The 27,886-nt window shown below is 40.2% G+C and overlaps 1 protein-coding gene across 2 annotated transcripts in view; it reads left to right on the plus strand.

Moving 5' to 3' along the window:
• Positions 1 to 26,009, plus strand: part of DYNLRB2 (dynein light chain roadblock-type 2) — a 36,516-nt gene extending 10,507 nt beyond the window's left edge. The window contains exon 5 of one of the 2 annotated variants that reach the window (XM_085234892.1): positions 99 to 19,114. In XM_085234892.1, the coding sequence (XP_085091018.1) occupies positions 99 to 239 (141 nt within the window). In that variant the 3' untranslated portion in view covers positions 240 to 19,114. Of the gene's footprint in view, positions 1 to 98; positions 19,115 to 24,450 lie in introns of those variants that run through there. The other variant, XM_085234894.1, reaches the window with a different exon arrangement.
• Positions 26,010 to 27,886: the final 1,877 nt, after the last annotated feature.

Consider the following 27,886-nt stretch of genomic DNA (forward strand, 5'->3'; position numbering starts at 1 on the left):
AACATCTACACACACCTACTGACATCAGGAGCACACTTGCAATGCACAAAGATAAATACAAGCATGTCTTATGAATGCAATCCATTCCTGTTCTTCAGATACACCCATCTGAAAATCCACTTCTTGGTGTAATCGCATTGTTGATCTTCAAAGAATGCCAGAAGATTAAGGGAAAAACATTCCCCGCTATCCCATCAACAACGGGAAATCTCCATCTACATGATTCAAATGAGGTGTGACTGGCAGCACTCCATACCTAAGCGAAAGTCCTGCGAACACGCGCATCAGCAGAGGTCATAGAATTGTATCGTAGGATGGCTTGGACTGGAAGGGACCTCAAAGATCAAGCTGTTGAAATAGCATTGCATGTACATCTTGATTATTTGTGGCCTCTATTCTATTTAAATGGTGCTTGATCAAACAAGAGAATCTATTCTTTTGGAGGACTTCCTGCACAGCCTTTTCCTAAGTCTCTTCACAAAGCCCTGCCTCCATGAAGCTGCTGTAAGATAAAGGAGTATCAGGTTTATGCATGCCTTTTCAGCAGGCCAACTTCATGAAGTTGAATAATGGCTATGTGAAGCAGAGCCAAAAGTAACTTAATGGGAGACTTTATCAGTAGGACACATTTTGAGCAGGGGATAATGCAAATACACGTGCACCCACACACACTGGATGTAGTGCACTCCTGTGCTTCAGCATGGAAAGCAATGCCAGTTTTGGCAAACGTGGTCAGGATAAAGCATCTATGGGAGCAAATTTACATCAGACTTAGGGGGCATTATATAAATCACAGTGATTTACAGAACTACAAAAAATAAGATTAGCAGACATCAACATAATCTGTTCTTCATTCATGAGCTGAATCCCATCCAACAATCAACTTCCAACAGATTTTCATAGGAAGTCCAGGGCAGTTTGGAATTACCCTAAAGTTATAAGAAATCCCGTACTTTTTCCTGCTGTTACCTGAAGCACAGATAGGCAAAGGACATAAAATCCGGGTCTAAAATCTTCCCAGGTGAACACCAACATAATGGTTGCAAAAAAAAGCCTCTCCCTCTTGCTGTGCCAAGCAAGCTCACTCTGGATCCAGAGTTAACCAAAAAACCCCATCACTCACTCAAGACTGAAGCACACAGCAGATCAACCTGCCCACTCGCACACCCACTTAATCAATTAGCTGGGATTCAGTCATCTGCTGTAGAAACCATTACTTCTGCACATTAAACTTGAGGACTGCGCACTACATTATCTTGATCAGAAATTAATACTTTGGTGTGCCCAGATTTGAAAGCGTGCCCAAGAAATGGAGACCACAGCTGCTAATGTCTTGCAGCGTGCTATGTGAGATTTCAGGACCTGCCTGCAGTTCATGGCAGCACATCCTCCAAAAAGAGCACGATGCACAACATGGCCAGCCCCAGCATACTGCTGCCAGCCTCTGGGTGCAGGCTTTTAGGGAATCTGTCATTTGAACATGGAGCTCAAGTTCTCCTCGTGGGTAACGCCTAACCCTACTTTATTTCATTAATAATGTTATGAGATAAGGAGGTATTTTATGGCCTGTAGTCCGCATATCTGGAAATAATTTTAACAAGTACTACATCAGAGTGTGTTTGCTGCACAACAGACATCTACTTATGCTGTTCGTCAATGCACAGAAGGATGAATATGAATCCCACATGTGGGAAATTCTTAATATTATAGCACACAAGAAATCTTTGTGAATAGTCTCATAATATATTATTCATTACACATAGTGCTTGAAGACACAGAGTTCCCAAGACTATAGTATAAAACCAGTACATTCAGTGTAAAATCAGTTCTAAACTACAGCCCAGCACAGCCAGCTTCCCGCTGAGTTACCACAAAAGGGGTAACAGCACAGGTTATTGTTCTGAGCAGGATGACCGAATATGAGCGATACTTGGTGTAGATGTGATCAATTAGAGACGCCATGCATCACTTGTGTCTGCATCTCCTTGGGGCTGCATATCCCAGACTTCCAGACCTAACCCTTGCACCAAGATACCACTGCCTCTATACACGCTTACTTCTCTTACTTTCATGGTCTATAGCATAGATTATCTTTTAACATATCTTTATTTAGCAGCATTAGAAATCTTAACTAAGCCGAGAAACACATTGCAAACGTTGCTGGATACATTATAATGCAGTGCAGTCCTATCCTGAAGATATTCATACTATGAGCCAGAATTTCAGTTTCCAAGAGGGTCTGCACAAGTTTAATGCCCACAAGTTTCAAACAATTTTGGCATTTTTCTTTTGAGAAAGATACTGAAAGCCTGACCAAATTTCTAACTTCCCATTTTATGGGATAAAATATTCCTGGGTTTAATTCTGCATCTTCAATTTAGCTCAGTGGGATGCCTTACAAGTTTTCTATGGCATTAACATGCATGTGCTATCATTCCTGTCACAGGACTGCTTACATGCTGCCCTTTTCTGGTGGCTCAAAAGATCTCAGCTGGATACTCACATATAATTGTTTTCCACATAGTCATCCTCTGCTTGCAAGGATTTACATTGGCCTGTCACTGGAAATAATTGCTGTAAAATGATTTTTGGCTGATGCTTTACACATCCAATGAACAAATGTACAAAGACTGCACAATGGATAAATGCAGTTAAAAATTCCTCTTTCAAACCATTATTCTCAGTTCTAGACTACACAACGGATTTAACAACGCTTTGATGATGGAGTGGGGCAGTCCCTGCAGCCCTCACATTTGTGCAACCTCAGACACATAAACACCAACCACCCAACTGGGTAAACCCAAACCAGAGCATTGCTACCAAGGCTATGCAAAGCCAACAGGACAACATCCTCAGTGCTACGCTACCGATTTTCATGAGGAAAATATACTTACATGCTTCTGAGCATCTGGTTCACTCCTACTTCCAATGGAGTAACATTATGCTCTTTAATCACCAAGAACAAATAAAATATTGTCCTCCTAAGCACTGCACAGCCTTCTGAATTGCAGCTGAGCAAAGGAGCCCTTGGAAGCATACTCATCCACAGGATTACAGAGCCTGTGTAAGCAATGCATGTTGTGCAAACCAGGCATGACAGGGGTGGTTGCACAGGCTTTCAAAGACTGGAAAGACATTATGCTCCAGATGTACCTGCTGTGGCATCCTTGTTGGCCTCCCCCAGCCAACCAAGCCACCAGAGGCAAGGTGGGACCAGCAGCTGGCTGTGTTCTCATTAAACTCCAAGAAGTTTTGTTATTCAGTTCATTAGGAGCTGCTTCAGGCTTCTGAGGCTAGAAAACCTTGAAAAAGGCTTTTAACTACGTGCTTTTCCTTCAGCTAAAATAAAGCATCTCAAGTGCCCAAGAATTTGTATTTCAAGAGGGCAAAGGAACTCAAAAGAACATTTATTAGCATTATAGCTGGGGACTTGCAAGGCAGTTTCAGCTTGGTGTGACCTGAAACGACTGATTTGTAAACCCCAGAGAAATGAAGCTTCTCATGCCAAGAGCAGATACTTTAAACTTACCTTTCAGGTGCAGTGAGCAAACAAGGACGCAAACATTGTATTTTCACTGGTTAATTGATATTATTCTGATAACTGTTTCCATGACCACCAACTATACAGTTCTTCCTGGTTTCTGCTCCTGCTGCCCTTTTAAGACACTGAAATCCTCTCGCTTTTGAGCAGATAGACCCCATCCAAAATTCTGTTTAGAAACTCTTTTCATTTAATAATAATAATTAAAAAAAAAAAAAAAAACCACAGTTTTGTTGTCACACCAATCATTCTGCCTTTGGATCATCACAATGACTAATAGCATCTATTATGACTTCTAAACTTGGCAGATGCCAGCCTAGCATCATATTGAGAAGATAATCGTCTGTAACTTATGCTGTAACTAAGTAAATTGCAGTAAACAAGCAGCAAAAGTCACTGTCAGTAAACAGAGCAGATGACAATTCTAAAACAAGGCCTGTGGCTTCCAAACTGTCTGCTTCTCATTTTCATCTTTTAGAAGAACTGGTGCAGAATAGACCTTTGTTAGTGTGTCTCACTTCCTCTTACAGATCACTAATTATAGTTCTAAAAAAAATTATAATTCTGAATAGAATTGGCTGAATAATTCATAGCAGTTATGCTTGTCTGCGAGTGTCTGCAAGGAGATCATGATCATCTTAGCTGCGCTCATTATTTAAAATTATTTGCCAAATAGCTCCTACAAATAGATCTTGCTATGCAGTTATTTGGGAGCTGCTAGTTGCAAATATTTGAGATTTGTATGCTGGGCATTCAAAGCATGATATCTGGTCAAAAACATACATCCAGCCATTTGTTGTATGTGCAATGAACATGCTTACAAAATATCACTCACATTCTCATGGAAACATAGAGGTGAAATAGTAAGTGTTATTACCTTCAGCACTGAGCAGCAAGTGAGCTCACCAGGCACGAGCTACGCGTTTCCCTGAGTTGTGCCCTGCCTGCAACCCAGGCATACTAAAGGGCAAAGAATTTCCTGCCTGGGGAAGTACCCCACAGATACAGGCATCACAGACAGCACAGAAACAGCATCGTGATCCTCCGCACGCAGGGAATTTGGTTTGGGATCCCATTTTCAGATATGAGAAAGGATGTGAACCAAAATGACTGAATCTTGTCTTCTCATGCATGAGGCAGAAAACTAAGTGACTGAAATAGAGACAAACTGTCAGCTGAAACGCTAGGATTAAATCCCTAGGAAAGAGATTTAGCCCACTTGGCAAAAGCAGGTGCATTCCAGATGTGAGTCTTTCAAAGACTCTTTGTTTATGCAGACAATGATGCTGGAGTTTTAAGTATTTGATGAGCCAGAATCTGGTAGCAGATGCTCCACTATAAATCCATCTTCCACCACCACAGCCACTGGAATTACTCTGTGCTTACTACTGCACGAGGAAGAACAGAACGGTTCTGAGTGAGAACTTTTGCTCCTGGATGATCTTTAAGAAACCAGATTTTTCAGATATTTTTCTCAAAATTACACAATTAAGATTGCAATCAGTTGTCTGTATTTGAACACAAACAAACTGCTCTGCTCTAGCTCAGTACAAAGCCTGTTGTTTTCAGAGCAGATTAGAAAGAAAGGTTCTTGTTATTCTAACTCCCTGAAAGAAGGTTTCAGAAGTATAAGTTAAGCCATGGGTGAGCACAGAACTGGATAAGCAGCACGTATAAGAAGGCATTAGCAAATTGCTATTTCTCCTGCTCAGAAAGAAGATGGAAGAAAAAGAGATGATCATAGGAGAAACGCAAAAGGATTGGAAAAAAAGAAAACAAAACAGTAGTGGAAGAAATAGAGCTCGCAACAATAACACAATATTTCTAAGGGTGTTATGGCTGAAAGACACATTCCCTGTACATCCTGTTAGAAATTTACAACTTTTATAACAGAAGGTCCAAACCACCAATTTGCTGATATTCAAAAGGGCTTAGATGAAACTGAGGAGTCCCACCATGAAAAAATATCGCTCTGTACAGATATTTTCTCAATGTTTTATTAGGTACAGAACACTAAATGGCCTGTCAACCACAGAACTGCTCCCATACCATTTGCCAGATGTTGTTGTGCATCCACAGCAATGCAGTCATACTAAAACATATAAAATTGTGATTTTTCCTGGCTGTGCAGAAACACCACAGCCCCTGCTGAGCTTCCTGGCCTAATGCAGGCTTTCACCAAGACGTAGTTAAGCAGGCATCAACTGCAGATTTTATTCTTCTTTGACCTACGGTATAAGTCAATTAGTACCTTAATATTGCTCAAAAAATCATTAAAACTTGAAGTAGGCAGAGTTTCATCTGCTTGATTCTTATTCTTCCTCTTTAAAAGCACCCAGGGAGAATATTTTCAATTGCTGAGGTTTGACCATCTACATTTGGAGGAAAGCCGCAGATAAATTCTGCACTAAACAGCAGGTTATCCAGCTATATTCTAAGAATTTGTAGTCAGTCAAAATACAGAGATATTCTATAATTAAAGTTACTCAATGGCCAACAATGTGTTCTTGGAGAGGTGCTAGTTCTGTTACTATCTGCCTCATTTAATGCACTGCATCTCGACAGCTCTTGGCTCTGTAGCATCCCTTCTCAACACAACTTCGGTAGAAAACTCTGCACAGTGTTAAGCTAATAGTAGTCAACAATTATGTTTCCCTCTTAAATTATTAAAGGGAAGCATTTCATTCCTTGATATTATTAAAAGAAAGTTCTGCACATACATTGAGGCAGCTCTTCCAGCCATCCACAGCCACTGTCATTTGTATTTCTGCAGCATGTTAGAGAGATGCCTCCACACTCCCAGTAGGATACACGGCTGCAGATTCAAATTTGTCAGGAGCTTAAGAGAGTTCTCAATGGGGATTAGCCCAGACACCATCTGCAAGAATTATAAATCATCTTGATAGGAAAAGCCTGGAAAGTGCATTTAGGAGTACGCAAAGCACATCAGATTGGGCCCAGTGCATCCCTCCTGTTCCTGAGTACCAAATCTCATCTCCATATCCACTGCAGCCATCCCACTCCTCCAACTCTGCCAGCCTGGGCTCCAGTGCTCCTCTCTCCTTGCCAGGGAGAAGCTGAGCACTGATTTGCAGAGCACACCTTCAGAAATGCACATTGTTACATGCCCAGTCGCTATGAATGTGTACACCTCATTAACTGCATGACAAATCTAATATGTAGCTACTGTAATTTGCAGGCACAAATGGAATTACCCAGTTTTTGCGCGCTTACCCTGTTTCAGACCCAGTTCCAGCACAGAAGGGACTGCACTCTTGGCTCTTGCAAAGAAAGAGCAGAAACAGAAGGAAAAGGGGCAAACTCTCATATGAACATGAGAAAGAGAAAGATCCTCTAGCAAAGTCAGTAGAGCTACAGTGATTTATATCCCTTGCAAATCAGCTTCTTAATCTACAAAACAGGCTGTCAAAGTGAGACTTGGGCAGCTGGAGAGAATCCAGCTGTGCAACAGCCACACTGCTCCCCTTTTGCCTCGAGCATCATCTGCAAAGCAGCCAGCTAAACCTCCAGTTCCTGCCCCATTATTGATCGTAGTGGTTGCTCATGTATGAAGCAAAAACACAACTATCAGATTCTGGATCAGGTTCACCTGACTGGCACTCAGAAGACATTTTTGATGTGTAAACCCAACAAATATGTCAAGGAAGAGAGCTGAAAGAAAGCAAACAAGGAACACAAAGAACATGGCCAGTGGGTTTGCCTTCTCACATGTGCAGCCTGTGGTCCGCAACCTATTCCCTGCTAACAGACCAACCCCACAGCTGAACCTAGCATATGGAGAAGATGATATGAAAAGCAACCGTACTGATGATTTGTATGTCTCTGGATAACTGTTATCAAGCCCAGAGCGCCTTATCTTCAGGTGATTTGTTCATGGCACTATCTTTACAGAACACTGAAAAGTACGAAATACCTGTCACAATAGCACACGAATATCCTGGACTGTCCCCTTTATTATGGATGGCTGAAAACAAGTAACAGTAGGGAGGGAAATTAATGTCTCAAGAATAAATTAAAAAGGCACTTTTGGAAGCTGAGCTGTCAGCAGAGCCTCTCGGTTACGCACACTCCACCTAAAGGCCTACATCTCCCATATGTTTATCTGCAGAATGGGGTAATTGCTCTGTGAGCACTAACACCTTTGCTTATGAGAATACAACAGCTAACAAGGGAAACACAGGTGGAGACCAGCCCAGCAGGGAATAATGATCTCTCACTTTCAGTGCCTTTCCTTGATAACAGTGTTTACCCCTAAAACTTTGCTTCAACAAGATGTTTTGATGTCTTTGTGTGCCACACACAATGTCTGGTTACCAAGAAGTATTTTTGTGGGGTTTTTCTGTGGAAAAAGGAGAGTGCTTCCAGCAGAACGGGTACCTACTGAGGACTGATAATTTCTGACCCATTCTTGACTGCTGAGCTGAGGGTGGGACCAGCTCCATCATTCCATCCTTCTCCTCAGCACACAGGGCTGTCAGAGAAGGGAGAGCAGATCTGTACATGCTTGCTGTCCTACAGCAAAGCCCCGTGTCTTTTTCTGTTACCTGGCAGAAGCAAAACCTTTGTGGCCATACAGTGCTCACCACAAGGCAACCCTATCCGAGCAGCGTGGAAGGGACTGTAACCAAACCCTGTCCTCTGCCAGCCTGGAACACAAAAGGTTCCTCCGACAGCTGCTGGAGCCCACAGCCCCACTCCCACCAGCAGTCCCCTCCTCCATAATTTAATAAGCCTCACTGTAGCAAGGTTCACCCTCCCCCCACCACACAACTCCCTCTCCCATTCCCCAGACAAGCTGTGACAGTCACAAAGAAGAAATATTCCCCTGTGCATTGTTAAAGGCCTAACTCCCCAAACCAAAGACAGACTCAGTTAACATTAAAGCCTTTTCCCTTGTGAGCAACCTGAGCTGAGATTAAGGAGTGAGCCCACTCTGTCAACCTTAACCCTGATATGAGGCTGGTAACTAGGGCAACAGCATCTCACAAATAAACCATGCCATCCCGTTTTGTCTCCTCACACTGCAACACAAAATATGATAGGTAAGCGGATAGGCAAATAAAAGCCAACCACCGCCCACTCCTCTGGCTCATATTTTAGTCCCAGAGTTTAAGAGTTATGAAAAGGGTTATTTATTAACGCTGACATGAATGCAAAAAGAATCTTTTTCACTCGCTATGCATGGCATATACCAGATGATAGCGCGCTCCCTTCTCACTTGGACTCCGGTGTAATTATCTGCAGAAGGGAGCACAAAACGAGCTTCCCAATATTAGACTCAAGCAGCTTGTCTGGTTTAGCTTGATCTTTATTTATAGACACCGAGTCTGGAAGCTTTTTGTATGCAGAGCAGGACGTAGTGACCTACTCAGGCTCAGTTATATAATAGTTTCAAAGCAGTCTTAGTGTAAATTGACCCTAATCTGGTCTTGAATTGTGACACATTATAATTCCAAAAATAAATCAGCATTTATCTCACTCTAAATAATTCATTTATTTCTGCAACTGGAAATAACCAAAGACTGATAAGCCCAAGTGTTACTTTGTAATTCCTGAAACTTAAAAAAAAAAAAAAAAATCCCTCCTGCTAACCCCTCATTAACTATGAATGTTACAATTGGTTAACTAGCTGTTAGACCACTCAGCACTGGAGAGCTCTATAACATTCCCAGCTCAGCCTTAGAGTCAGTTTCCAAATGCAAAGACCACTCACCGAAAGTAAAGTTAATAAAAAAATTTTGATGTGTTTTTTGAAAGCATAGCCTTAAAATTCACTCAGCCAAATTTGGAGAGAGATAGAAACCTGTTCACACATTTAAGCATGCAGATACCTGTCCTTCCCCATCAATTTTGGGGCACAGACATTTACTTCTTCCCCTCGCAAATGCAAGGGCGTTCCATGGGTACCTTGGTTATACACTGTGGTAGTATTTATGGAAAGGAAACACAAAAGAGATAGAAATGCAGCTCAGAAAATTAACTTGCAAACCTGAATCAGTATTCACAGATATTTTTACAGTATCTGCTTAGCTCTTGCTGACAAACAGCAGTGTATGAAAATACATACTTAAAATGTTCTCTAAAAACATTGAACATTTGAACAATACTTTCCTGCCAAGGAATTGATACAAAGGATCTTACACCAATGGAAGAAAGGCCCAGCACACCCTCCCCTTACATCAGTATCTGCTAGTTTATTGGACAAATCCATTATGCGCATTATTCAAACTTGGCCTTTCTAAAATGCCACAGCTTGGGTTCAAAGTGACCTCTTACGTGTAGCAGCACGCATTTATAGTGATCGGTAAAGAAGTCCTGCACCAGTATGAGCAGATCATTCTTCGCAGGCACTTGCCTGCTGAGGTCCTGCACAGATCAGATTGTGCAGAGGGTAACTAACTGAGATCCATCTTCATTAACACAGAGCAACGCAGGTGGGATTGGGCTTTGTGCAGAAGCAGTAGGTATGCATGCTTTCAAGGGTAGCAGTTAAGGTTCCTACTGATAGTCCTCGAATCATACAAGTTATAAAGCATTTATAGATTATTAGAAGCCTTCTGAGATACTTGCCATTTCCTCTATGTATGAAGTTATTTACTCTCTATTAATTCAAGCATAGAGCCTCCCAGTTAGGCACGGTATTTAGACCATTTCACTTTGGTATCTAAGAAGGAGGGCAACATCTCCTCCTGTTGCTGCTGTTTCTGAAAAATGGTTTCTTTTAAACTGTGTTCATCCAATACTTACTGCAGTATTATATTTTTTTGTCTATGTCAGATATTTGATTTTCACACGCACAAAAAAACAAACCTTGATGCAAGGAGCTCAGAACGGTGACAGCGCTGATTCTCTGTGCAGATTTGTAATTATTAATAACAAAACACTGTGCCATTTGGAGGGGTATTCTCCACCAGACTTCTTGGCAAACATCCCTCCCTGGACACTGACGGTATGTTATCACATCTGATCACGCTGTGATACCCACAGAGAGCTCTGAATTAGAGTTCTTCACAAATGCCTTCCAAAGCATTACCTAACTTGCATTTTCCTGATACAGCTTCAGCATAGGATTTGTTTAATAAAGGTTTAGAGAATATACAGGGAAGAAAAAAACTCTTATTTTTGCCAGTCAGGTTTTCACTATTCCCTTGGGTCCTCCATAGATGCTTCTCTTACTCAGAGGAGGCAGAGGAATAGACTTCAGGCCCTCCCTGCAGCCAAGGGCAGGCTGGAGGTGAGAGGAAGACTGCTTCTCCCAAGGGAAGACATCTCCACAGCTCTCCCCTCCTTCCATTGCAGCTTTAAAGCCATGTCCTGACTTCTGCATGAAGCTCCAGGCAGCACATACGGGATATTTAACTGCCTTGATAGTTACTTTGGGCTCTATTTCTACATGCGCAGCGTAGAAGCAGAATAGTAAATGGGGCTACAGGCCAAAACTTTTGAACAAAATTTAAAACAAAAACATTAGTCTTATTGTAGCAGTTGTATTCCCTTTGATGTGTTTGAATAGGCACCAGTATTTCATTTTTTCTTCAGAAATAATCCTTACAAAGATACTTCTGTTGCAAGTAGGCTTTTTTTTTTTTTCCTAGCAGAACAAACGTACTGCAGAGGAAAGACTATTACACGCTGCTTTATTTGGGTGTGACTAAGGGGCAGTAGGAATTAATTGCTCTAACTCCAGAAGATATTTGCTTACATAGATTTGGCACGGGTGCAAATAAAAGCAAGAACAGTGTACGCTTTTTCTGAGATCTTCAAAAATAAAAATTGAAGCTTCCTTTAATTGAAGTACATTTGCCCTGAATAAACATTTTCATTCTTTGCTCATAATACAAAACACCTAATTGAATGTTTACTAATGAGCTAAAAGTAGTTCATCTCAATATTGATTTTGTTTTACTTACTCTTACCATCTACCATTTTAATTACACTGAAGAAACTGAAAGAGAAAATTATAATCAATACCAAAACACACCTTCAAAGAGATTCTCAAGCTACACAAGAAAAACACATATCAAGGAGGAAGGGGAAAAACTGGGGTCTTAAGAGCATTTTGTTTTCAGAATGGCTAAGCAGCATTTATTGCTCAGAGACAGGCAGCTGGGTTGGGAGAACATGGCAAACTACTCAGAGGTACCCAATTGCATCAGTTTACCAAGAAAACAAAGAAATGGTGGAATAAAATAAAGTCACACAAACAATAATAAGCTTCAAATCATACCAGATAAACTAAATTATCAAAGATGACAGAACCGTACATATGAGAGGAAGATGCAGGAGTTATATTTTCCAGAAGCACCATTATTGAAGATGTTTGAAATAGGGCTGCCTACAAGTGGGCTCCTACTGAGCGCTTACAACTCAACGTGAAATAAGTTTTGATACAGATGGCTGGGGAGTTTCTGCTCTGCTTGCACATCTCCATGATAAAATTAAGAATCTGAGATCAGCAACATACAAAAACACGAAGAGTACTCAACTCATCTGTAATATTACAACTCTCAGATATACCTTGAAATATTCTTTACTTATAATGCAGTTCAATATCAAAACCAAGTTTCAGGAGGGAAAAGCTCTCTCCTCTTCCAATTATCACTGTAAGATTCAAGGTCATATTCAGGCCACCTGAAGTCAGAAAAATCAGCATCTCTGGCCTTACTACACCAAGCACTTCAAAGCTTCTCTCTAATGACATCACCTGGGTGGTTTCTTTTATAGAAGCCCACACATAGTTGTCAATTCAATTCCATGAGCTCTTTGTGTATATCACTTTCCCTAGTCTTGCTAACAGCTTCTAGATTATAAACATCTTTGAGATACAGCTTACTTTTCATCTCACAGTTTTTCATGCCATTCAGCAAAAGTGCACTAGGAGCCTCTGCTTGATTAGATCCCAGGGTACTGCTATAACTCAAACGCTTATTAGAAAAATATATCTGAAATCAGTCAGAGTACTTCACTTACCATATTCACCCCTAGTAATCTTGGAATCCTCAGGCAATACGCCTAGATTTTTTTCCCAAAAAATGCAGCTACATCAGTCACAAAAAAAACAAACCCACACGTTCAAGAAAAGAAACCCATCTGACAGCTCAACTAGATAGAGAACCAACCTCCACTTCCAAGGGAAATCCCTTTACTTTAATAACTCACAGACCTCAAATCTCCAGTCCAAGAAACTCCTGAATTCTTGAGAAGATTCAGAGTCTTAAGCCCACAGTCTGCAGAGCCTGCTCTGTGCCCAGGTGAACTGCTTTATGGGCTGCAACGAGGAACAGCTGTGTCCTCACCCACCTGCTGCAGCAACATGTGCAACCTGGAGGACCTTCTACTTTCCCTTGGAAGGAAGGCTTACAATTCCATGCTTTGTCCTTCCTAGCGTATCAGCTTCAGAAAGTACTCATCTTCCTGTGTATCTAGGTAATGGTATGAGTACTTATGTTGTGGGAGCTCAATAACCCCAATTACCTAAACAGCACTTGAGAATCAGGATAGGTGGAGAAAGAAACAGAAAGTGACGAGCCACTTTTCTGCAACACTGTTCAGCAAATGATCAGATACCAAAGTATTGGTTGACAACAAATGACCTTTTTTTGTAATTCTAGTTTACTTTTCACCTCATGATCTCAAATTTATTGATGAAGAAATCAATGCAAGTCATCAGAAGCATCATCATCATTTGAAGACTCACCATTTTTAAAATGCAATTAGCTTCTCACTACCCTTAGCAATCACAATCTATAAACAAGACAGACAGGAAAAAATCCTACCAAGAGCAGGCTCATTGGGAAGGCACCTTCAATGCATCATTCTCACCTGAAAACTAGTATCTAGTTTCTGCTGAGATTATAAAGTACTCACATTCTTCTCAAAATTTCCCTCTCCCTGGAGAGGTATCTCTGCTACCGTTTCCCAAAGTCCACACTGCCCGGCCTCTGTCTCAGCTTGCAGATATCACAACAGTGCAGAGAGCCCATGAGAAATGTTCTTCCCAATTTGTCAAGTGAATAAGGACCTCAAACTTCACTCATCTCCATAAGGAGTAACTTTTGTAAATTGCCCAGACTTTTTTCACTTGGGCACAACAGTTTTGCAGCATATAGCTACCACATTAAAAGCGCAACAGAGCTAAAAAAGGGTTGAGGAGAGACAGCAAATGGATCAGGGTGCCCTGAAAGACCTTACAGTCAGGACCTTCGGCTGCTCTGTCCACACAGCTTCAGCACGCACAGAAAGCCAAGCTGAGCAGTAGTAATGCCTGATTTTGGCATGCCTTTATTCCCTGCAAGGCTTCATGAAGGAACCAATTCCGTTTGTCAGGGTAGATTTCAAGTGTCATTTTCAGGAAAGAAAAAATAATTTGTGTTGTGCGTTTTTTCAAGCTCCACATGCATTACTAGCTCAGTATAACATTAGTCACATCCTTACAGTCCAGCAGTGCTCTAATCACTGTTTTACTATGCAAACACTATCACTCACACTTAGACTGCAACTTTTTTCCCAATGCACTCAGCCTGTTAGAAATTTTGCTTGACAGCTTTTTGATATCTACACGGTATACTTCCAAGCCTTCAGCAACAAAACTGAAGCATACACAATCTCTCATGATGCTGAATCTTATCAAATTGAAGGATTGAGTTTAGGCTTCAATTATTTATGGACTATTAGTTTCTTGAGCTAATCATATAATTTCACTTAAACAGTAGAATAGCTTTAGCCCTGTAAGACAGTGCAATGCTTTATAGCCCTTCTTGACAATCCACTTCCATAGGCAGACAGAAATTGCTGCGCCATTGATTTAGAACTGATAATGGACAATCAGAAGATAAACATCAATCTTCCAGACATGTTGTGCCATACAGAAAATAAGCAGTGACAAAAATGTTTAAGCACAAGAAATGTCTGACTGTTTCAAAAGCTGTCTAAGGCAAATACAAAAAAGGGATGTTATTCTGTATGAGGAGTGGTTTTGGCTGTTGAAGAAATAATCTATGGTGCAGTGCTTAATGTGGTCTCCCAAGAAAATCCACGTATATAATTACTTGGAGAGCAACATAACTAGTCAGGTAAATACAGCACTGCAAGAAACACAAAAGTATCACAGAAATTAGAAATGTCTGGTGCGTCTCTCTTTGGCTTCGTTCCTCATTCTGCTCTTGTTGGCTGATACTTCACAGACACATCAGCTTCCTTGTGTTCAGCTGGACCTTGATCACACTCTCACCTGATTTGGTTGCTGTGTACATTTGCATCTCCACTTTCCTTCACCTTGACTACAAATCATAGCCTACGTTTTGATTCCCAGCTCACTACCATGCTTGGCTTCTAAGGTTTGGTTTGATCCCAGCAACTAGGAATGAGGGATGGTGTCTTGGGCTTCTTCTGCTAATGATAAGATTCTGATACAAACTCAGGGACTACTCAAAAGATATATGGTCTGCTTTTGTGGTCTGTTTCTTGAGTATTTTTTGTATAAACAGTGGTTATATTCAAAGCTTTTTTTATTCTGTCATTAATCTCTTTCTGAAGCAAAACCTAAGAATTTTATCAAAGAGATTGAGCTGCTACAAACATTAGTATTGCAGCACTCATTATGGAAGTGTAGAAGCTCATAGTGCTCCAAAGCCAAAAATACAAGAATTTGACCTAATTCCAGCAACAGATAAAAATGGTTTTCACATTCATACCATTGATTTTTTATTTATTCTGAACTCTGAGTCTTCTAAGCTTATCTGTTAGCTCACAGAAGCGTTCCCATGAGCACAATTCATAGATTCACCAATCCTTGGAAAGAATATTTATTTTTCTTAGTAAAATATTTTTCCACCTAGTTTATGCTGATAAATATTTTCATAAGTTGATAAGCTCTTGACTTGGTAAAGCACTAGTCGTGTTTTACAGTATGAGTAAGTGACTGCTTACTTTCAAACACAAATAGCAATCTTTTTTGCACAAAACTCCACTTTCTTTCAGGAGCATTTTATAACCAATAAGAATACACATTCATGAAATTAGATTTACAAATCCCTACAGTCAGTTGAAAAGGTTCCATCAATACTAATGGTTTCTGAGGTCTACTGTACATTTCATCCCCGTATTTCATGTCTGTTGACACATCTATCACATCTATCCAACCTAAGCCTGATCTGCAAATGACTAAGCATTTATACAATCAAGACCTCATCCTACATGAGCCTACACACATTGCTGAGGTCAGAAGATGAAAGAGCTTTGAGAGTCAAGCTCTAGTAAATCAGGAGCAGTGTTCTAAACTATTAACATTTCTAGGTCTCTACCTCACCTTTCAGCCAGAGGTTAATGTCAGCCAAATGGGATGTAAGATGCTTGAGATAACACAGCTTATTGCCCAGGGAGTTATTTAAACCATCACTGCTCATTCATGGTTACCTGAAGAGGGATGTGTTGAATGGCTGAAGTGACAGTTCTTTAAAATCACCGCAGTTAGCCCACCCCGAACTGTAAACTGCATTTTTGACCCATCTCTGAAGTTGGCCATATTGTTCCTGATTTTATTGGAAAATCCACTAAAAGTAATTTACCACTGGCATTTTATTTATATGTAATATATTTAATTTTCAAGGAACAGTATTTTTATTTGCTTCCAGAATGTTTTAACTGTACTGTATTGCTTCGTATTTCTGAATTTCAACCATGTCCCAATGCCATTCCCCAGAGACACTGTATTCAGCATACTCTGAATTTCTTTAGGTATATTTACTGCCAGAATTATTGGGTTAGATTATGAAGTTATTTCTTTTAAAAAATTTCAGGTTAGGAAACTGAACATCTGAAAATGAGATGTAGAACCTAAGTGCAAGGATTTGGGTTACACGATGGCCTTCTTCTTCATAGTAAGAATCCATACATGCTTTGTTATATTCACCGGAGGAACACTGGAAGCTTATTCACAAATTACAATCTGAGTCCAGACTCTTGTTCAAGTTAATAACTAAAACAACAACATGAAGCCACAGCAAAATAGCTTAATTTTTGTCTGCAGAGGGAACATTTTTCCTCTAGCTCAGACTTTTCAAATATAGCATATCAAACCTTCAACCCTCAGATGATTCATTTCAGACACAGTCACTGGTTATTTTCATATATCTGACATTACACATGGCAGGTCACCAATTCTGATTGCTTCTCTCTCCTGCTCCACGGCATATTGAACTCAGCCCCATCTGCAGTCCCCAGTGACAGCTGCCATTTTGGTCGATGCCACAGATTGAGGCCTCGAGCCCTAAAAATACCCATTGCCACATCCAGCCTCTTGAGAGCTTGAACCCTTCTCCTCCCAACATCAAAGGCAACGGGACAGTTTGCTAGCACCAGGGATGCAGCCAGTAGGTTTCACTTAAAGAAAGCAGCCTTGCTCTGAGCGCGTGCGGAGGTCAGCACCCAGCACCCCGCTGAGCAGCCTTTGTTGCCCAGTGGCAGCCATCGCAGCCTGATAGGACAGGCCTTGCCCAGAGCCGACTGCTTCACTTCCAGGCATTGTGCTCAGGCAGACAGATGTAAATGCACGTCTGGGGCTACACCAGCCCGGCTGCTGAGCATCGCATGCATGTCACATGAAATAGTGACAAGGCTTTATGATTACAGTAGGAGACATTCACTCTGAGAGGTGATAAATCCTCCACTCAAAGCTCAGTGGAGAGTGTGAGGACAATGTGGTTTGAGACAAACTGATTCCAAGATTTTTTGTGTGCTTTGCCTGCCTGAGGTGTCTTACAATCTACTGAAAATGTGGTTATATGCATGCAGCAGTAGAGAAGCTAAAGGATATGATATCAGAGAGCAAAAAAATAGGGAAGAACATCCTTAAAAACATACATGGAAATATTTTCCCAAAACTGATACTGACAGACTTTAAACTGCACCTGACCCTATTATCAAGAGACATATGCATTCGAAGGCAGTAATGGCAGCAGCACTAACAGCGTTAGGAACACGTAAGCAATGCTTCGTACACAAGGACTCCCTAACAGAACAGCACACAAAGAAGCACATCTATGCAGACATACCGTTCTATGCGCCCAACCTTCACAACCAACTTGCAGTGTTCTCTAGAAGCAATGTTCCCCATCCCTGCTCATAAACCCACCATCTGACCAAACACTGGAGGCTGTCGTGCAGCCCTGTGTGGCCAGGCCCAGCAGATCAGAGATAGGACAGAGCTGGTTTGAAAGCCAGTGCTGATACAAGATATATCTCTGTCCAGAACCAGAGGAGCAGCCAAGAGTTTAAAAAGGAAAGCATGTTTACAACTCTGACCAAACGCTACCGTGCCGGAGGGTAATTAGAAAGCTGGATGAGAAGACAAGTGAAGGGTCAGGAAGCCAGGAAGCATGTACTACAAGCAGGATTTGCAAAAGGGATCAAAGACGGCCAGCGAAGGCAGTGCAAGCCATGCAAAAGAGGAACCAGAAGCAAAACAGAGTCTTAAGCCAAAGGACACATCGACCTGCCAAGAACAACTGGAGGTATTCCCACATCTGGCTACTGGAAGGGGCAAGCCACTAAGAGCTCCATGAGGAACTGCTGAGCTGGGAAGGCTCCCCATTCCCCACAGCTCCAGGAGTCCTGCTGAAGCCCACAGCAGAGCTCGACTGCCCTGCCCTTGGCCAGAAACCTGCACCTAGAGGGACTGCAGAATAGGTCTGGGAGTCTTTGGGAACACTGTTCCCAAATTAAAAGTCTCCACAAAAACATGAAGGAAACATCTCAGTATCAACAACACGAGGCATTTTTCACCACTGCTGCTTTTTTCATCTGCTGTTATTTTCCTTTTGAATTCCACAAGAGCTACTCTTTCTAATATTTTTTTTATTGCTTATAGTCTGTCAGAGAAGATCTGCTAATGCAATGCAAAATTGAGCCCTGGCAAAAGAAGTAACAAACATGTGCACTGAATCTGTCTCCCTCTCCAATGTTTTCAACGTTAACCTTTGGATATGGACCTGCTCTCCATAAGACACGATACTGTACATAGTGAAACTAACAGTAAGTAAACTGATTTAAACTTATAGATGTGCTTATTAGCCAAGAAGATTGACTATTGGCCACATTATCGATTAAAGAAAACAAATCAGTGCATATTGACTCCGCATTGCCTGTGGAACACCCTAAAACTAATGACTTTCAATTACTCAATGCAGCTTTGGCAGATGTGACAATTGCTTATTCAAATATTGATTCCAAACATTTCGTAAGTGACACTGCTTGAATTTATGGAGCACTAAACTATGTCTTTCAAACAGCAGATGCAGCTTTCAACCACTGAAGAGTTTGTTTATTTTTTTATCTTGGTCAATAATGAGGTGAATGTCACTGTTCTGAAAACTGATTTGGAGGCATCTCCAAAGGAATCTCCATGGAACCTATAGCTAACAATTTACAACATATTTGTCTACAAAACAAGTTCTTGGACAAAGTCTGTAGTATTGTGTAACTTTTTTAACAGGCTGATAATTGCTTATTAATTAGAAAATGCTTTCACATCATTAAAATGTTCTATGAAATTCACTAATGACAAAAAGCATAATTATCTGTAACACTGTACAAAGCACTGAAATGTAGACAATCTGTGGATATTCTTAACCATATCAGCAGTCTCCAGGAGTTTACATTTCTGTTCTTGCTATCTTTGCTTGTTTTATTCAAAGTGTAATAAAGAGTGCAAGTAAAGTAACTAAAGCATTATATCTTCTCTTAACTTGTACAGATCTTTACATTTTTTTTTGCTGTCAGATTTCTTTGCATGTTATCGTTGTACTGTATCATATAGGAAAATACATTAACAAAAGGACTGAACTATCTAACAAAATGACTTTATTGAAAAAAACTCCTGCAAATATTCTAGAGAGATCTTTTAACCTTGTGTGAGTGCACATACACACGTACATATATATGCATTCATGTCGTATATGAATGAAAACCCTAGTATGATGTACTTTCTCATTTGCTTTATCCATCCAAGGTTTACACAAAAAAGTGAATAGCTGCCTTACTCTTTAATGTTCCAAAAATTGCTAACCTGTAGTCAATCTGAAGCTCCATACTCACAACCAGTACACACTGGGGTTTGGATTCATGTGATGCTGAGCTTGATGCATAGTCGAGAGAACTGACCCATGCTGCATGTGTCTCATTAAGGCTGCCCAGATATGTCATTTCCAATTTTTCATGTTGACCCTTCTATCTTCCTTGCTTAGCTGAAGTGTTCAGTCAACTCCATCCTGCCAAAGAAATTCTAAGCTTACAGCTGATCCTGAGCTCTTCTCTTGACCCTTGTAGAGCTTAAAATAGTAGATGCTAAGAAATGTTTCAACAATACTAGTGTTAAATTTTCCTTTTTGTAACCTTTTCAGGTTTTGTAGGAAAATTTCAATACTTCAAGATGACCATAAATGCCCTTAATGAAATAAATCACATATTTTTACATGTGCATATGAGGTTTTGTAAATATAGCTTAATAAAATGTGCAACAACTGTGGAATATTCTCTAATTAGTAACTTTTAGTTGCAGGATAAGCATTAAATCAGCAAGTCCTCTACATATGGCCCTGTGCTTTTCACAACCAAGTCCATAGACTCTTGTTGTGCTCTCGCCCAGCTTGGGGGAGACTGAGGAGACGCTGAAGACTCAGATGTGATTTATGGACCCACCGCTGCTTGCTGCATTTTGCAGAGAATGGAACATAAAGAGCACCTGTAGGAGGGAATGTGCCTCTTAACCTGCTAGATTAGCTCTTTCCAAGCTAAGGGCAAGAGGAGCAAATTCTTACTGCTGCTGCTGCATGAGGACAAGGCTAGAGCTGTTTGTGTCACACTTAAATGCAATTACTGCAATCGGGTCTCTATTCAGCATAGAGTGCACAAATAAGAAGGGTGACTAGCGTGTCAGTCTTGCACCTGATATGCACAATGGAGCACTTACCTATCCCCGGCTGACTGCTGCTCTTTCAAATATTGTGATTTCTAAAGTTGTTTCTGAGGACTTCTCTGATAAATGACATTTCAATTTAACCTGTATTACCTGTAAACTAGAATTTGCAGGCCAAAATCAGCTCTCATTTGTCCTTGCACTGTTTGCACTCCCAGAAATTAACCAGTTGCAGCTTAAGAAATCAATCAGGTGTAGCCTGCTAGGGCTTGTCCTTAGGAAGCCTGATGGAAAGGGGATGCCTTTCCATGTGAATACAGCAAACCACAATGTGATCCTAAAGGTGTGACAGTGACCCACGGTCTGGTCACATCACTCTGAGGAGGGCCTGAGCCCATGCCACTGCTCACAGCATTCAGTATTACATCTCCTCACTTACACATTCTTTTTGAGTGAACAATGAACCAGCTGAGGTAGGTTTTCCGAACTCACACATATGCAGTAGAAAAAGCATTTGTATGTCAGAAGCCACAACCAAGTCAGGTGGGAGTGTGCTGGCCTAGATGCTGCAAAGCATGGATGGACAAGTGCCATTGATGTCAGTGGGAACATAAACAAATTTGCCTCCTAAGCACATGGCTAAGTGCTCTACGAGGCTCAACTAAGACTGCTCAGCATCTTTCATTGCTTTGACTCCAGATGAAGTTCAGAGAAAAGGGAAAATTCTTTCTTTCACTACAGTCCTCGTGTTGCTAGAGAAATATACTTGTGAAATAAAAAATTTTTGCCTGCCTATGAGAAAATTCACAACACAATCAGTGCATACCATACTTTCACTGTAATGTATACAGGATCTCCCACAACACAGAGTAGGAGGCAGAGAGTAGGATGAAAAACTGCCTGTCCAAAACATGCTGCTAAGGCAATTCATTGTGCTGCTTTATTCAGATTTGAATAGTCGTCACCCCAGTATCTAAGTGCCTAATTATTTGTTCTTGAAAAACAAGGCAAGTGCTAACAATACAAGATTTGTCTGCCAGTTCAAACTTGTTTTTGGAGGGCACTCAATGCCCTTATCAGAGACAACTGGAAGCACAGCTTCACATATGGGCCCAGAAGGCTGCTTTATGAATCTCTAAAGCAAACTGAAGTCTTTGGTCTGAAATCATGAAGAGCTCCTTCCCTGCCAGCAAATGCCTCTTCAGACAATCAACAGTTTCCTCTACTTCTCTTCAGAAGAGAGGATTGCTTCAGAAAATACACAGCTGACAAAAGATATAGCCTCCAACTGCCATCCCTCCTGCAACAATGCAGTTTTCTGAATTATCTTTAGAGAAGGTAGGTAGTGCATCCATAGTGCATCCATGGTGTTCTGCCTGGAGCAGCATGCAGCTCAATGTCAGCTAATTAAGTACTTGGTGCTAAGTGTCTCTATAGCTGCTGATATACAAGCAACTGGTTTAATGTTAGTTAGGGTATTTTTCATGACATGGCAGTATATATATACACATACACTCTGTGTGTTTTAAAGAGAGCAAGAGTAAGCCATGATATTCAGCAGAATTTTCAAGTAAATGTAAACTTTTATTAGCAAAAGTTGACTTTTGTGTCTTTTGTCACAGTTGGCTATGTCCTTTATTGCTACTTCCCACTTAAAATCTTTTGGAGGCCATAGAAAGTCACTATTGTGGTAAATGAAGATTTCCAGTTTGAACTAAAGGAAGGGAAATACGTTATCATTGACAAGTACTGTATCATTTTACTTACACCTTACATGATTCTGGTCTAGTTGCCTTGTTTTTTACTGCAACATGCAAAGATATCATTCTTGTTACAAGAACAATCAATGCTTTTTTAGCCTTACAGAAAAGTGCTGTAATTTCCCACACACCATTTACCATTTTAGGAACAGACCTTTGTAACTCTTTCTATAAGGCTTGATATTTATCATCAGGAAAAACAAAAACAAAAAACAAAAACAATAAAACAAAAACAAAAAACCTATCTCATAGATCTTTGCTGAAAAAAAAATAATAATAATAATGGCTGTAGGCAATGGCAGACACTATTTTCTCCATAATTTTTTCTTACATAAACAGTAAATTACATGAAAATAATGCCACTTTGCTACAGGATGAAATCTTTCAGCAAAAGCCTATGTAGTAAAGCAAGTATTTCTTCTAGTAAATATCAAATCAGATACTGATCTGTTTGAAAATCAACTCTGTGATTACAGAGCACTGTATGCTGTATTCTTAGCATTCAGCACAGCTGAAAATTCCAAAGAAAATTATCAGAAAAACAACTCAGTTCCTGATTCTCATTTACAACAAAGCGACTTTAAACTTACAATGCTATAAAACAATACTGAGTTAGGATAGACATAATATGCTATTCTTCCAAGGACCTATGGCTGCCAGCATGGTATAAAAGTGACTGGGCAGTCAAATCTGCTTCACTAAAATACTATGTCATATTACATTCCATTTCAAACTAATGTTTAAACATAACATAACTGAATTGCCCTGAAATTCTAATTTACAGTCCATTGTCCTTGTCCTCCAAGAGCAACAACAAAAAAAATGCTGTCAGCATCACACTTTGAGATGCAATATAATCATGTTATGCAAGTGAAGAAGTCAATGACAGTCTGCCCCTCAACCTGTACTCATTCAGGATTTGGCTTCTGTTGCTTTACACATAAGAATAGGGATCATTTTTAGGTGACATAACTGCGCCTTCTGATGAACGTGCATTTTACCATTGGAGCTCACCAGTATGTACTCCTGCTTCGTTTTAGATGAGTGATAAAAATAGATTTCTTTTTGAGCTATGATAACCTCAATCCACTTTTGAAAACACATTTTCACATGGTGTGTATAGCTGTAGTTACGCAGACCCTCTCAGCCCAGCCACCGTGCCATAATTTCAGCTCATGGAGAATCCTCCAAGCATTGCTCTGTCAGCAGCATCTGGAGTGCTTCATACAGAGTGCCAGAAAGAATAAAAAACCTTGAAAAAGCATGCATCTTTCTAATAAATGATTCCTTTTCACCATAGATTCCACAAAGGCTTGTTTATCTTTATAGTTTGTCATCACAAAACTATACATCTCTCGGCTTCTGTGTCAGTTTGCCAAATGCTCTGTGCTTCACGAACGATCCACTATTTCTGCACAGGCCACAATCTCATTTATGGTTTTTAAAATCTTTCTGTGAACAGTTTTTAATACACCACGCTGTGCTACAGTAAATCAAATCCATGGTATTGAGTACTTTTGCCATCTTAACATTCAGAATTTCATCGCGACATAATTTATAAGTAGAAGTTTTTATGAATGAAAATTCAACTATTTATGTTCATTTTAAAAGTACTTTGACTGGGGGTGTGTGTCAATATTTTAGTTTTCCAGCTAGCACTCCTTCTCAGCCTTGCTTTCTCACACGGCAATGACTGAAGGAGTTTCCCCAACATCACGAGCCCTTGAGCACTGTGCACATTTACTCACTAAGAACTGAACAACTGTGTGCAGTGACTCATCCTAAAGAGATAAAGACCAGATTTTCTAACTCTCCATGACCTACCCTACCTCTCCCCCTTGCCAGAAGCTACTGCCTCTGTATCCACATCAGCCAACAGGGATTTTCAGCACAAAGTTAGCAGCAGACTGTGCTTCTCTTAACCAAAGCTGGCAGTAGATTACCCCATCGTTTATTAGCATACTTTGACAGAGCTTCTCAGGAGCATCTTTAGGTTGTCAGAATGACTTCATCCCATTCGCAGTTGGTCTGGGGCACTTAACTCAGCACTCCCAACTGGATGACCAGAAGCACTGCACCTTCAGCAGCAGTGAACAGGTATGTATTTCCTTGTGTTCCATGGAGAGGACAGCCAGCAGTGGAAGCATGACAACATATAGATTAATATATAATTAATATATAAACAATATATAAATACTTTGTCCTGTTCCTTTCAGGGGCTGTTCCTCCTAATCCCCAGGTGGCCAGGACTCAAAAATAAGACCCCACCAGCATGGCACCTCCTCCTCTGACACGTGAGCCGGAAAGTTTCATTCATTCTACATCACGCAACTGAACTACTACTACTCATGGCAATTTTCAATCATATTTACTCAGATTTCCTATTTCTGTAGATGTTGGAGCAATGTGAAGTCCTATTAGTCTGTTTATACAGCCTCTAACGTAATTCAGTTTCACAGTACATCATGTGTCATTTGATCCTGTAATTTTGCAGCCTCTCCAGACTAAATCTGACCTTAACTGGTTTAATACAACCGGCTCTGAACCAAACCAAAATACTGACTTTGAGGTTCAATATGTGGTTGAGGGTTAATTTTTTTCCCCTAATTGGGGCTAGAAGGCTAGAATTAAAGCAGTAATATTCAGTTATAAGGTCATCTTAAACAGTGGAACCGAGATGGAGATTTTCTTCATTCATCCCTATATATCAAACGGAGATGGAAAAATTCCTGAAATGTTTTGGCTTTGGCAGTATATCTAATTTGTCCTCAGATGAGCCTGCATGCATAAGTGAAACTATAGCAGCAGTACTGCTATGGAGGCTAATATTATACTTGCCTTCAAGATGGCCTGCAATAACAGAAGTGAGAGTGTAAGTTTAGCACAGTGAATTACAGAAATGGAATTATATACATGCAAACTATCAGAAGGTGGGAATCTTCATTAAGTACGTGATATTTGCAGCAATATTTCTAACAGTAATCTATCCAAAGCCTTACATTTTTGGATGTTAAAGGAACAAGTAAAGGCTGTCATGCACTTTCCTCGTGCCTCTCTGTCTATCTGGATAACACTGTGCAAACACTGCAGGAGTTCCAACAGCTTTGATGACATCAATACATCACCTATAACTTATCTATTCAGCGTGATGCTCATTAAAGTTAATTTCAACTTGTAAAAATGGACTCTAAATAAAAAGAATGTGCTGCTGTCTTCAGTCAGGCCTCAATCAGACACAACCAATACTGAATTACTGAATTACTTTATTAAGCAAAGTTTACTAAGTGAATAGTACTTGGATCAAAACAATCCCTCTTTTAGCCTTCTAATCACAGAATAAGATTCTTCTTTCTACTATTATTGTGGAATAAATTGATTCCACAAATTTCAGGAGAAAAGAATTTTTGAGGCCCTCATCTGTTCCTTTCTCCTTGCCATGTAAACTGTAAACCTTTCACTCCTTACTTGGGCTCCTAATGGAAGTTCGGGCTCATCAACTCATGACCAAGACAGACATTTCCTAGTGTAAGCAGTGTAAGACCACAGCGCAACACTAGTGGAAAAACATCAAGGAAATTTTGTTGAAGGAAAAAAGCAGATGAGAGAATTAGCATACCTTTTCTGACCCATACTCAAATGCATTTGTTCATAACAAAAAATATATAAAACTCTGAAAGGAGAAAAAAAAAGGGAAACTAAAAATGATGAGTGTACATGTTGATGATGCCCTGGGATATTTTAACTCGCTTGCCAAGATATGCTGGGTTTTGTGAAGCTATTGTGTTTATTCTTGTTGTTCAATAAAAAATAATTAGTTGCTATGGTAACTGCCACATCATGTCATGCTTATGTTGTTTCTGGGATAAAGAGCATCTTCTTCAAGAAGAAGTCATCGCTTTGTGGTAAAAATGCTTTTGCTTTTTGTCATATCTGTGAGAGACAGTTTCACTCTATTTTAGACTTCCTGAACGAAAAAGACACCATATGGTCAGACAATGTTATTTTCCTACTCCGTATAATGGATTAAAGCATTTGTATCCTCATTAAGGAATTAAGCAACAGTCATGGTAACACAGGACACAAAATATTGGCAGTATCTTCATGGATATTCAAGGTGAAAATTTTTAACGCAATCAAAATAATAAAAGAATTGGCTCAGCACACAGTAACATTTCCTACAGTGAGGTGCTGCATTGACTGAAGTGATGTGTAAAGGGAAGTAGATTTTGAAGAAAGTGGTAACAGCTACATACAGACTGATGGGCAAAAGTTTAGTTAACAGTGCAGGTGAAAGCAAGCAAGACCACCTGCAAAGTGCGACTACAGCTGCTCCAGCAATGCTGTCGAAGGCAGAATTTCCATATATCCTCCATCTCTTGGCTCACTATACCAGTACCAGACAGATACCTTTCAATTTCACCAGGGTCTTGCAGACCTCCCCTGAGGGTTAGAGTAAACCAGATCACTGCTCAAGTTTTCCAGCAGCCGCTACATTCTCTATCAATTTCTCTTGCCATTAAGTCAGTAGCAATCACTTAAGCATACGGAGCAGAGCCAAAAAAGTAATTTTCCATTCCCAGCACCTCTGTATGTAACTACTCCACTACCACACTTTTCCTATACTTAAAGCTACCTAGGCATATTCTGTGCAGGGTAAGGTTTTTGTTGCTATGTCTTTTTGTAAAAATTTCCAAAGAAATAATTAGTAAATGTGTTCTTTCAAAGAGGCTAATGGTCTAATCCAATTTTGCATTCTGTTTTGAACAAATAGGCTAACAGTGGTTAATTGTTTTATCATTCCAAGCCAAGATTTCAAAATAAGTGAGCCCAAGCATGGTTTCTACATACAAGTTTGGGGTAGTCAGTAACTTAGGCAAGCACAGGCAAGTAGAAGAGCTGGGTGCCCCTGTGTTTGTCATTCCAGTCATCTCTCAAGATGCCCATTCAACACGAGCTCATGCAATATGAGCTTTACAAGCTATATTTTTGTCATTGGGCTAGTTAAGGCTGATAAAAAGATATTTTTATTCTATAAAAAAGAAATACAGAATCCATTTAGCAACTTCTCACATCTTACTAACAGCTGGACCCACAGCAATGCTGTTTAAAAGCAACATAGAGTAGACAAGCCAATACAAATGAGAATGGGGAAAATTGGGGGAAAAAATCTTATTAAAACACTGTCAATAGGTCAAGCCTTTACTGACTCGTGATGCATTAATGCATCTTTAACATGAACAATAAATTGAGATGTAAGTTCAAGGTGCAGCAAAACACACCTTACCTAGGTGCTAAAACCAGGGATCTACATCTTCATTCCACCACTGTGCTCAGCACCAGTTCCTAGAAGTGACAAGTACAGAGCCACAAAGCACAAGAAATATCAAAGCCTCAGCACCTGCGAGAGGTGAACATAAGCCACAAGCTTATTTGTATGCATACAAAAAGCCACATTAAAATAATGCCATTTCTGTTTTATTTGAGACATTCCAAATGTCACACTTATGGTTGCATATGCAATCTTAATTTGCTTCCCTTGTACATCCAGCCTGTGCATTGTGGCAGGCAGGCTGTCAGACACAAAATGTGACCACATAGTCCAAGATCACAACACACACACAGAAACAAATAGAGCTTGCATAGTTACCATCA

The sequence above is a fragment of the Meleagris gallopavo genome, chromosome 13 (genome assembly GCF_905368555.1).
Source record: "Meleagris gallopavo chromosome 13, MGAL_WU_HG_1.1, whole genome shotgun sequence".
NCBI classification, from domain to species: domain Eukaryota; kingdom Metazoa; phylum Chordata; class Aves; order Galliformes; family Phasianidae; genus Meleagris; species Meleagris gallopavo.